The sequence below is a fragment of the Pelecanus crispus genome, chromosome 10 (genome assembly GCF_030463565.1).
Source record: "Pelecanus crispus isolate bPelCri1 chromosome 10, bPelCri1.pri, whole genome shotgun sequence".
Lineage (NCBI taxonomy): Eukaryota > Metazoa > Chordata > Aves > Pelecaniformes > Pelecanidae > Pelecanus > Pelecanus crispus.
The window spans coordinates 26,713,134-26,726,022 of record NC_134652.1 but is presented as its reverse complement, the minus strand read 5'-3'; the positions used below and the strand labels follow the sequence as shown (position 1 = coordinate 26,726,022).

The 12,889-nt window shown below is 37.0% G+C and overlaps 1 protein-coding gene across 41 annotated transcripts in view; it reads left to right on the top strand.

Annotated features, from left to right (window-relative positions):
• The window catches only part of KCNMA1 (potassium calcium-activated channel subfamily M alpha 1), a 528,106-nt gene extending 515,966 nt beyond the window's left edge, over positions 1–12,140 (top strand). For 13 of the 41 annotated variants that reach the window (XM_075717316.1, XM_075717321.1, XM_075717324.1 and 10 more), the window contains 5 exons: positions 274–468; positions 2,037–2,155; positions 3,913–4,137; positions 6,193–6,221; positions 11,989–12,140. In XM_075717316.1, the coding sequence (XP_075573431.1) occupies positions 274–468; positions 2,037–2,155; positions 3,913–4,137; positions 6,193–6,221; positions 11,989–12,140 (720 nt within the window). Of the gene's footprint in view, positions 1–273; positions 469–2,036; positions 2,156–3,912; positions 4,163–6,192; positions 6,222–11,985 lie in introns of those variants that run through there. The other 28 variants (XM_075717340.1, XM_075717332.1, XM_075717326.1 and 25 more) reach the window with 6 other exon arrangements.
• The last annotated feature ends 749 nt before the right edge of the window (positions 12,141–12,889 follow it).

Here is a 12,889-nt window from a genome sequence, read left to right as displayed (position 1 = left end):
CAATTATAGGAAACATAAATCATTCAAATTTTTGTACTTTAATAAAAATCAGCCTGAATTGGTGTTTAAAAGAAAGGATCTAGTATAGAAGCCTAATGGGATAGAAGAAAATAGAGTAATTGGAGGCTGCTGTCTTTTCACTTTCTATATAAAATTATTTGAAGAGACAGCCAAGAACTTTAAACAGCAGAAACCCAGAAAAGTTGTAATTTGGATGTCTTCAGTTGTGACTTTAATGGTGTTTGCTTAAAGAGCTTTCTTTTATCTCTGCAGACATACTTCAATGACAATATCCTCACACTGATACGGACATTGGTAACAGGAGGAGCCACACCAGAGCTGGAAGCACTGATTGCTGAGGAAAATGCATTGAGAGGAGGTTACAGCACGCCCCAGACACTTGCAAACAGGGACAGGTGTCGAGTTGCTCAGTTGGCTTTGTATGATGGGCCGTTTGCAGACCTAGGGGTAAGATCATGAGGGAAATGTAGGACCAAGGCTGGTGTGCGATCTAGTAATTTTCTCTCAGACTGAATTAAAAATCTATCCTAATTAGCCCATACTTTCTATTATTTAATTTAATAGGGCTTTTGGATCATTTGACAATTTACAGCACAGGGTGCCAGGTTTGCTCTTACCCTTTTTAAGAAGCTATATGACTTCCCAGACTCTTTGCCTGGATATTTCATACAGAAAATCCTGTGGTTCTTATTAGTTGCTAGCTAAAGAGATGGATGAGCTGACTTGGATGATATTACCATTCTAACAATAATCCATTGTAAACAAGAGGAATATCTATACCTTTGTTGGGGTTTGATAAGCTTATTCAGTCTTTCCACGGAGCTTCCAGTTCTTGCTTAAAATATGCTTATTAGCTTGAAAACAAAGCTATAAGGTTTGTTTTCTGCTGTTTCTGGATGAACTAAAATTCTTACAAAATCCTAATTTTCTGACATTTTGACTCCACTATCCTAAGAGTGAAGTAAAGAAACCCAAAAAATCCCAAAACCAAATAAGCAAACCATCTTTAAAAAATGGTGTATTTGGATAAAGAAGTATCTAGAAATGTTTTCTGGACCAAATCTTGTAATCGTGAGGCAAATTCCAAAGCACCTGCTTCACTTCGATGATGATGTAGGATTTGATATTTCTTAAAATAACCTTGTATTCACCGGCTCTGTTCAAAAAGAATGGAGTGACGACCTTCACAGAAATGACAGGGAATCCCAGTTTAAAGTTGATGAGAGTGCACAGATAGAAGTAAACAGCCTTTCAGTTCATGTAGAAGTCCACTCATAGCTGAGACTAACAGCTCATCAAAACACTTGGGCATGCGGTGTAACATTTTCACAAATAAAACAATCCTTCAAATGCTATTTCCCCAGAGACCAAGTTGCACTACACTAGCGAAGGTAGAATGCATTAACACTCATCATCACTTAGGAATCAATATTTTAGATATACAAATTATCAAATCTAAACTTTTTTTTGCTAATCAAAACATTTTATGTTCTTTATGAAAAATGGCATATATTTCATCATTATTTTAAAGTGGGAGATATTTTATTACCCTTTTAACCCCTCAGAACTCTAATTGTTGTTGTGCTCCCCAGTGAATTTATTTGTCTAAATGACAGTGTGGCTACTGCCAAGAAAGGGTCAAGAATACCGACAATTTTAATACCACAATTAATATAATTTGTAGAATATGCATTGTTTGGTACCAAAATTTGTATTTCCAGCTTAAAGCAAATCACTCACTCTTCCCAATTTACCATCATTCCATGGACCAAGGCTCTCCAAAATAATGACCGCTTTACGTAATTACTTATTTGAAATAAAACATTTAGATTATTCATTTCCTTGGGTAAAAGATTCTCATTTGTGACAAACAACAGACTGTCTATACATTGTCCTTTTTGTACAGGCTGATACTGAAAATCCTGTTCCCTGACATTGTGTTAACAGAGAAAAGAAAGGGAAAACATGTGCTGGTCTTTTTTTTTTTTTTTTCCTCTGTCTTTTCTTTCTCCTAGGATGGAGGTTGTTATGGCGATCTATTTTGTAAAGCACTGAAAACATACAATATGCTTTGCTTTGGAATTTATCGATTAAGGGATGCACATCTAAGTACTCCCAGCCAATGCACTAAACGGTAAGTCCAGTTTTTTAGAACATCTCTGCTTCACTGTTCTTCAGTCTTCTAGGCAAGGAAGATCCCCGTGCCTGTAATAAATCTAAAAAAAGAGCTTTCTCCATTTTTTTGCATAACTTTGCCACAGAAGTGAACTCTTTGAGGACTTCATGATGACTCTTTAGCTGAGTTTAAATCATAGGCTGGATATCATAGCATAAGTTTTCAGCTAATTTTAATGAAAAATTTTAAAAGTAAATTTTCAGAACATATCTTTGTCTTGTTTGATTTATGATGATCCAGTGCTTGCATACAAGGAAAGGACTTTAGTTTGCTTATATCAATCAGCTGTAAGTTACTGGATAATAATTTAGATTATAGTAGCTAGACTTTCCTTTTTTTGAATGCTCAAAAAATACTCCTGTGGGTTTCCCATTGGTACTGTCTGTATCTAATCATCATTTCTTCCAGTAAATGGAAACCCTTCTCTTGGTAAGCTGCATTTTTACTTCAGTAGCACCAAGGCTGACCTTAGTGCTTTAAATAGAGCAGACACATTTCCACCTTTGCAAACGGAAGGCCATTTAGCAGCTTACTTGAAATGCGTCTTAATTAAGTGCCTACTAGAAATACACACACAGACCCATACCAGAACTATCACAAATCTACCATCTGTTACTGTTTCATTCTCTACAAAAAGCATCATTATTGGGTGAACATAGCAATAAACAACCTGCAGCTCACCAAAGCTGTTTCTTCTGTAAGGATTTGGGCAAATTGGGTAGAAAAAATGATTTTCAGTTTAGATTTACACTGTACTTGCTATACTTGGGATTATTTGTTGGATTAATAAGTGACTTCTGTCCCTGAGGCAGCTAAGCCAGATTTCTTACGAGCACTGAATTAATTTGAAAAGAAGTTGTGAGCTTCGCGATCAATTTTTACTCATTTCTTGCTTGGACAGAAAATGCCTATTGCCTTGCTCAAATATGTTTTTCATATGCATGAAAAAATTTAGCAGCAGGGTCTATAAGCCCTTCTTACCCTGAAAGGGGGTTAGCTGAAGGTGGGAATTCTGGAAATTGATAGAGTTTTTATTTCAGGCCTGGGATGTATACTTAATGCTGGACTCTTGGATGGGCAGATTTCTCTTTATAAATGCTCTTTGAGGCCATGTACATACATGTGGAATGTATGAACAAAATTAAACTTACTGCAAATTTGCTGATATATTTTCCTTAACTTGTTTTATGTACAGTCACAATCCAAACAAATAATTATTTCCCTTGCCCTATTGACAGTATTTAAATATTTAATAAATGTATAGTAAATACAAATTTAAATATAACTGCACCTAAAATCCTCCTCTCCCTGCTTTTCAGCCATTCTTTTAAACACCGTTGCTGGTGGGTACGTTACTGGGTTTTGTCAATATGTAAATCTGTTTGCTAGTCATTGCATTACGGTGCAGCTAGAGAAGGGAGGGTGATTTGTATGGTGTCTTCTCTGAAAAATCATGACACGATTCACTTGAAGAACATCCTACTCAGACAGTATGTCCATGTAACAGGAAACCTACAAAAAGTGATATCTGACATAAGAAGGTCCTAAATCATAACAGGTATTATGTGAGATAAAATTAGGTACACACTGAAGGAAACAGAAATGCAGAAAGCTGGGTAAATGTTCATGAGATAACAACTCTCAAATAAATTTTTAGTACAAATCTAAACCTGCTTTCTCTTTCTTTCTTTCTTTCTTTCTTCCTTTCTTTCCAGTTATGTTATCACAAACCCACCATATGAATTTGAGCTTGTGCCGACAGACTTGATCTTCTGTTTGATGCAATTTGACCACAACGCTGGCCAGTCCCGGGCCAGTCTTTCTCATTCCTCCCATTCCTCCTATTCTTCCAGCAAGAAGAGCTCATCAGTTCACTCCATCCCATCAACAGCAAACCGACCGAACCGCACCAAGACCAGGGATTCCCGGGAAAAACAGAAGTATGTGCAGGAAGATAGACTTTGATATGTGTACCTGCTCCCACTGTGTGTGAAACCTGCATTCACCACCCATTCTCCCCAGTTAATGTTTCCAGCAGTAGTGTTCCCTGTTTTCCCATGGAGTTCTCCCTTTTTGTACACATATTTTGCATATGTATGACAGTGTGCATGTGATTGTCATTTTAATTTCACCACCATAAAACCCTTAAGCACAACAGCAACAAAGCAGACGGACCAAAAGTTATTTATGACGCTAGGGGAGAAAAAAATTTCTAAACCCATAGGCACACTGAAAACATAAATAACTCACTGCAGTTACTCTACATATCAGAAAATAGAGTATATTTAACATGAACACTTGCTCTTGATGTCAGAGTTACACAAAGTAAGTCATTTAGTGCAGAAGTGTTGATGTATGTTGCTGTAGGTTTTTTATATTCATATTTACAGGAGTTGCTACATTTATTTGAAGCTTATAAAACTAACCGATTGGAGGAAAAAAAAAAAAATCCCTACTGATTTTTCACTCTCAAAGCTTATATTGTATAGGCCTTACACTCTTTGTATAGATTATTGCTACGCACCTGCTTTATACCAAAGCAACATCAGGGACTTTTCTGCTTGTTTAAGGACTTTCTCTAAAATACTAACCTTTTGGAGGTAGTGTCTTTTCCCTTTAACACTGAAATTGTCTGGGCATGGAGTTGTAAAACTGCAATGGTTTAATTTAAGTTTAGAAAGAGTCTAATTGCATATTAAATTATTATTCTGCCTATTTATACTGCCACATGAATAGCTATATTTTCTTTCACTTTTGACATTTGGGATAAAAAGCCATATGTATCATAAATATTGGATGCAAGTCATTAAAAACTGCCTTCCTGGGACTTTTACGTCTTTAAAAGGTGAATTAGTCACCTTATGTACAGAATAAATAATGTTCAGAAAAGAGCAAGCATTTTTCTATGCTTAAGTATCAGATCTCGGGGGACTTTGTTCCTTTCCCCAGATGGTAGTTTAACTTTTCCAAGTTAGAGTTGTGGCATATATCTTCCAACAAGAGTCCTAATATGCGAAGATCCTCCAGAAATCCTGCTCCATGTTCTAGCTGGTTCTTTTCCACAGGTGCATGCCAGTACACAGGAATACAGGGGAAGACAACTGAGTGCCTTTAAGGTCTCTCCCATTTGGGAAGAAAAGGTGCCATACCCTAGACAGCTAATGAGCAGAACAAGAGGGCTGGGGTGGAAATGTTCACTGTGCTGAGGCATCATGTTCCAGGCACTTGCCAGAGTTTGGTTCTTGTAGGTTCTCCCCAATGACACACCTAGCCAAACAAAAATTATGGCAGGGAATTAAATGAAGTAGTGGAAAGGAACCTATCGTAGACAGCTATAGAAATGATACTTCAAGCTTGTTTTTTTAATTTCAATGCCAATCTTTTGAAATATAGAACTAGTTCTAGGCGATATGAAGAGTTTCCCAGGGTAGGGAGGCCAAAACCACATACCACCTTCCCTGGCTACCCAGCAAGAAAGCATGCAGACAGAAAAGAAGTATTTGGATGCGGGAGTGACTAGCGTTGTAACTGCCAACCCAGACAAGGTGCTTTTATGGTTAGTGTTGTTTTCTACCTTCCCCTTCCCCAAGCATGATAATTTTGAAGATTTGCTTGCTGTGTGAATTGACAATGAAGCCAAGCACTTTTACTGACAAAACCTCGAACCGTGTAAATGGACTACAGAGAGTACCACTATGCAGTGTTAAGCATAATGATTGGAATACAGTATATATGTGTGCGTGCATTCAAATGCAGCTGTAAGTCCTATCAGTGAAATACACTGCAAATTATGGATGCTCCCCTACAAATAAGTCTATTACAGTTGCTCATCATCATAAAGATAAATTAATGTGTTTCTTTTTGCAAAGAAAGTTACCATGTTTTGCCCTAAAAATATTTATTACTACAAGGATGTGCCAGTTAAAGTGCTCAACAGGAAATATGACAGTTTAAACGCATTGTAAAACTTACATAGCTTACTTCTTTTTCTAAAGTGCAACAAGGATGAATAGAATGGGCCAAGGTATGACAATTAATGGTTCTGCATGACCTAGCAACTGCTGTGGGTTTCCTTCTATAACTTTGTCCTTGTGAAAACTTGTGAAATTAAAAAAAAAATAGTTACAAACTTTATTCAGTTATTGGTTTGTTTGTTTGGTTGGTTGTTTTGTTGGTTTTCTTTTGTCTTTTTTTTCCCTCCAAACCAGAAGTAAAACTGGCTGCTGCTGCTGCTGCTGCTGTTGCTCAATCCTGTTTTATTTTCTTTATCCTCTCATCTGCTTGCCTTTCTAATTGCACGTGTCCTTTTGTAAACACCCAGGTTCCTGCTCAATGAAGATGCCTACCCTGGTGCAGACATTACTTTGATTTCCCATTCCTCATTCCAATTCCTTTCCTCCCTTCCCCTCCCTACTCCCCTGTCCCCTGTGTATGTTCATGAGCATCTTTTTATGTTGGCAATATTGACTGAAGATAGTTGAGAGCAGTTATGCATTTTGGAAGAATGTTAATGGCTTTGACACCAAAATGCTTTTCCATTAATGTTTTATCTGTTTTCCATTTAGCAGAGGAAGGAAGGGTGTTAGTATGAAGCCACTTGTCACATACTACATAATGATTTTATCCAAAAGAATAGTATTTGTATAACTGTGCAGCTCAAATAGAAAAAATATAAACAGTGTACATTAAAGAAGCAACTTGGCTACTTTGTGAGGAACAGGAGAGGAATATCTAATATGGATGCAAATCTGAATTCTTCAGATCATATTGAAGTCTAACTCTCCTCTGTCTTCTGTCCTAAAGTTTTGACTTTTAGTTATACCACATGCGATTTTAACTGCTAACTATAGTCAAATTGATCAAATGATTTATTACAGTGATGAAGATTTTCTGATAAGAATATACTAATGAAATTGGGAGGTTGGTCATTGCAAGTAGAGGAATGTTTAAATCAACTACGTTATGTTGTCAAAATTTTTTATATTGAAAAGTAACAGGAATTCTCCCGTTTGTTCAGAAACCTGTCCCAAGTCAGACATTCCTAGTAACTACCCTGGTTAGTGGAAAAGCAGCACCAATGTCAAGAGCTGACATTTTAGACTTTAAATGGAGGTCCTGCCACTTATATCAGTCCCAGCAAGGTTTCAACAAAGAAAACTAGGTTGTTAGTAACTTTGTTGATCTGAGTGTTGACACAAAATCACATCTAGCAAGCCTGCAGGTTCTGGGCATGGGTTCCCACTGGCCTAAACTGTCAGAGTCAGGCATTTTCCAGTGAAATTCCCATAGTCAAAAGTAAGAATATTGCTGGTTTAAAAAATAAAAAAAAAAATCAACAAGAGCAAGTCCAGAATAGCATTTTTGTCCCAAAACTTCAGTTGCCTTGAAGCAAAATAAAGACCTTCACAGAAAGTAAGAATAGTTTCTTCTCTCTCTCCCTGCAAATTACTTACTGCATGCTACATGTAAAATATTCATCTGCCAAACAAAGAATTGCTGAGCAGGTGGGTGGAGAAACTTTCGTTACTTTTTTCTCATACAGGAAGAAATTGCATGGGAGAATTTTCAGCTTAGCTATAAACAAGCTGCCTATGTGGAGAGGGGGAGGCACACACATGCGTACAGACTCATTTGAAACTGCAAGTGTCATGAAAGAAAAAAAATGCTTTTAAAACAATTGTAAGGTAACCTGGGATTATGGTGAGAATACAGATCTACTAAATCTTTGTGTCATGTTTAGCTAGTACTTTCTTTGCCTCTGCTTAGAAGAGAGGGTGTTTCACAGTGACATCTATTCAAATGTGATTACTCAGTCCAGAATTAATGACAGAAATTTTAGAGCACCAGAACAATCAATCTGTTGGAGAGAATTGCTAGAGTCATACACAAGTTGAAGAAATCTGTATTTTGATCATTTTACTTTAATTATTTATATCTTTTTATGCTGCAGGGAACAGTCTTACACAAGATGTTAATTTTTATTTATTTGTAATAAGAGCATGAAGCCTTTAGAACCTTCGTGGACACACTGGGATGCTGATAGCCCATTGCAAACACAGGGGTTTGAGAGGAAAGTAAATGTTTTCTGCTTTCTGATACATGAAGTTAGCTGTTCCAACATCTCTCAGGTTAAAAACAAACCCATCAAATAGTGTAGGAAGATGAGGGACTCTCTTGAACAGCTCTTAAAAGTAAAATAGAAAACTATGCCTGTTCTCACTGTAACATAGGAACACATATGGTAAGGATCAATATGCATATGCCAAAAGGGAGAGAAACAGACTGAACATGACTGAGAATTAAAAAAACCTTGGTGAATATAACAATATATAAACACCTAAAAAAGGGTTTTCTGGACTGACTTAAAGGAAAGAGTAAGTAGTTTGTTTAAGATACATAAAAATCTGTGCTAAGACTTTGGAAGACATATCAAAGTCAGACTGTGAGCATAACAAAAAAGATTGAAATGTGGGTAAGGGATTCAAGAAGGACATTTAGTAACTGGGAGCAGAATATCTTAGTGGCCAAGAGTAAAGACGAGGAGTGTCAAGTTCACATTTCAAAGGTAAGTATAGAGGTCAATGGACTTTCGCAAGCGATTCATCATTATGTGGTCAAAGACAATTGTAACAGCAGAGAAGGAACAGGAAAGGTATAAAGCTGGGTCCAAGTGTTTGATGCTGGAGATGATAATGCCTGGATCTTGGTTTCAGTGCTGGCAAAAAGAAATTTAAACGGCAAAAGAAATTAGAATCTACCAGTTTCTGCACTTATTATTTATTTCCTGTATTTATTACTTGCCAGGTAAAGGCAAAAAGACACTTGATGGTGTATTTTTAAAGATCAGCTCCCTGGATATGAGTCTTATGGTAAAGATTAACATATGAATAATTGCCTTGTTTTGAAAATTCCAGGGAGAGCAGGGGAGGTGGAAGTGCTTTACCCTGGCTGCTGAGGAACACAGTGCAGTTCATCCCTGATCCTTAGCACTCGCACACTTCTTGCTATGAGATTGAATTAACTTGCACCAAGTTCTCTTTGTAAGGAAAGTTTGTGCACCATATGTTAAAAAAGAAGGTAGAGATAAAAGTTCACAGTGCTTAACTTGCCTCAAAATCGCTTTAAACACAAACCATTAGAAAACTGTTAGTTTGAAATTGTTTATGTGATCTTGCAAGGCTTTTAAAACATGATAACCATCACACTTTACACCTCTCTGAAAGGTTAGTTTAATCGTAGATCACATAAAATTGGTTTCCACAAATGCATAATGGTTCATATGTCACACTTGAACTAAATGGTTTTTTAAATGGAGCTGAAATTATTTTGATGTGTACACATTCCCAGATTTTTTTTTTCCTACAACCTTTCTTAAACCAGCCCCCATCAGGAACCATTCCCTTAAAGTCTCATTAATAATTCAGATGTTCTGATGACTTTAAAAGATCTATGGAATTGAGGCTTTTTTTTTTTTTAACTGCTTGACAAAAAGATAAATGAATGTAGAAAGAAGCGGTAGGAGTCTGGCAAGCTGTAGATCATCTCTGAACAGATTGTAACTTTATCATTCTGTCAGGAAGAATAATTTAAAGCACTTAATCAGTTAGCTTCAGTGTGCAGGATGTAACATTATGAATTCCTATCGTCCAATCTGTTCAAATCAAAGGGAACTTAATTATAATAGGTAAAAGAGAGAGAGGGGGGGAGATGGGAAATTGAACATTGTTCAGACTCAGGCAACTTTAAGGGGACAGGGAACTATTTACCCTGTTCACAAATGAGTAAGACATTTTGAAAAGAAGTAAAATACATTTTAGAAAATTATAAGAAAAACAACACGATAGTTCTGTTTACCTTCAGTAATAAGCCACTAATGATTAATACAATTCCTTTTTTTCAATTTAATTTTTTAAAAAAGCATGAACACAGGTGACAAATATATCTGGGGGAAAAAAAAAGTGGATTAAATCCTCTTGAGTTTGGGGTTTGTTGTTGGGGAGGGTGGGGGTGTTGCATGTAGATGCTTTAAATCCATATCAAGTATAAGTGTTTAAATTTCATATTCATGCAAGTGACTGAGAAGTCCAGTAATTCTGGAAATCAATCCACTTCTTTAGAGGCCCTAACTTGGAAGCTAGTTGCTTATTTTTATGCATTTATGTCCAGATATTTGTCCTTTATTCTTCCTGGTCTTCTAATTTCTATTCTCTGCTTCACATCCTGAGCTTTTGTGCTCAATCCTTGACTTTCCGAGGTGGATTTTGCCTTTCTTATTTTAATTAATTTATTTATTTTAAATGAGCACTCCTTCCACTCCTGCCCCGATTCCAGCCCAGATGCAGCAGCATTTCAGTGGTAAGCAAAAATGGCAGTTTGTATTATGCAAGCGAGACACTAAAGCTTCTGAAGCATTTTGAGTTCCCCATTGGAATGAGAGGTAGTGCATACATGTAAGAGAGCAGCTCTGATGCGCCCCAGTTGCAGAAGCCCATCCCCAGAACCGTTTGTGCCCACTGCTCTGCACACCCACCTCTGGAATTTGGTGAAGGAGTGCAGGAATGGAGACCCCTGCTCAAAAATGCTGTCAAAGCATAAGCACCTAATGGCCATAAGCCACTCTAAGACCAGGAGTTTCAAAATCTTTGAATAGAGCTATCTTGTAAAGTTGCATACCTGTAATTAAGAAATTACAGCAGTAATTGCTTTCAGAAAAAGTCTTAAGAAAAGTATTTTGCTGGGTTTTTTTTTTTCTTTTGTGAATTTTAAGAAGTTTTTGTCCATGTCTGTGTGTGAACAGTGCGATATGGTGGTTACAATCATAAGCAGCTAAGGAATGGCTGCAATGCTGCAGCCTCTCAGCATCCTCACTCCCTCCTGCATTGCTCCCAGCCCACCCTAAATCAGTACCATACAATTCTTCCTATGATCATGAAAACAGACACTGCCCAAAGATATAAAAGGACGAGCTTCCCCTCTAAGCTTCCTTTTAAGTCCTTGCTGCCTTTGCCTTGCTGTCATGTATCACTACCAATCCATTCAGGATTAACTTGAGCCCCTACTACAGTCATCTGCAGCATCAGGTATGTTCCATACTCCTTCCCAAACTGGAAAGTTCGGCAGCACCCAAGCAGCCAGGTTGCTAAGTAGCAATATAATGGCCAGCCTGTGCAGGAACGCAGCCATCTGGCAGCATGAATGCAAACCCTATTTATTCTAGCACCAAATGCAGAAAGTTCTTCTTTACATTCTCCTGCATGATTTCTGAGCCAGCAGTAGTGACTACGCTGAGGCTGAAATATTTCAGAGAAGCCTCTGGCTCTTTATGGTACGCCTCTGTATGTGGACTCACATGCTCTTTTCTGCATTACCCTTATCCCACCTGCTCTCCCTGGCTTCTCAGTTTAGCCTTTTATTTGTATTATTTTTTTCAATAAATGAATCAGAGGGTATCACCTGAGCACAAAAAAAAAAAAGGGCTCTTACACTCAACAAGCAGACTAGCATATTGACAGTTTTCTTTAGCTTCTACTATCAAATCTGCAAACGTCATCCTCCGTTCATGAAAAGTACTTTCAGAGGTATTAATCTAATGCACTGTACTTAGTGTATTAGTAGCTAGTCAAAGTCACCTTCTATTGATTGCCTTTTCTCTATAAACTTTACAGACTGCTCCCCCTCTTCTTTTTTTTTTTTTTTTTTTTTGTGTTTATGTGTATATGTATGTGCTTCACTAACTAAAACTTTCATTTCTCCCTCCTTATTCTGTCTCTACCCATTTTGCTCCTTAGCAGAAAAGAAATGGTTTACAGATGAGCCGGATAATGCCTATCCGAGAAACATTCAAATCAAGCCCATGAGCACTCACATGGTCAATCAGATCAATCAATATAAATCGACAAGCAGCTTGATACCACCAATCAGAGAAGTTGAAGATGAATGTTGACTCCTTCGAGGCCAGAACTATTTTTTTAAAGCCTGACAAACTTCATGAATGGTGATGTGACATTTATTCCTCTTACATGCTGAACCACTGATGGAGAAGTTAAGAAGGGCAAGCTTAATGGGAAAATAAAGTAGACAGATCTTTGTTTGTCTGCCTTTAATATTGCTTCCATGTATTTTGGAAACTATTTCATTTATAAATGAACATAATCAGAACTAGTCATGTATAGCCTCTAGCGTTTTAAATTATTTTTATTTATTAGAAAAAAATATATTTTTCTTTTCTTTTCATTGTCAAGTATTTTCCCTTAAAAAACCTGCATATGTGGCCAGACTCCTAAGAATTTAAAACAAAAAAAAACCACACCAAACCCACAAACCTCAGTCTTTGGCTTAAAGGAGAATGATGGTCACAGTTATAAGGACATGTAATTAAGGGAGACAAATGATATATTTACAAAAAAGAAAAAAAGGTCCAACTTGTATTTTAGTAAATCAAAAAAAAAAAAAAAAAAAAGAACAGTTCACCAAAATGTTTCTTTACGGGAGGATGTGTATTTTGTTCAGCATTGACACCAGCTCTTAATAAACTGAACTTATTTATTTTCAAAGTTGAAAGTCATATTTTTGTACATGTAACATTCTTCAGAAATATTTTTTTGTTTCATTACCTTATACAGATCATCTTAATTACCAGTTATAGTAAGGTCCAACCACCCCCTCCACACACACACACGGTGCCCCCTCCCC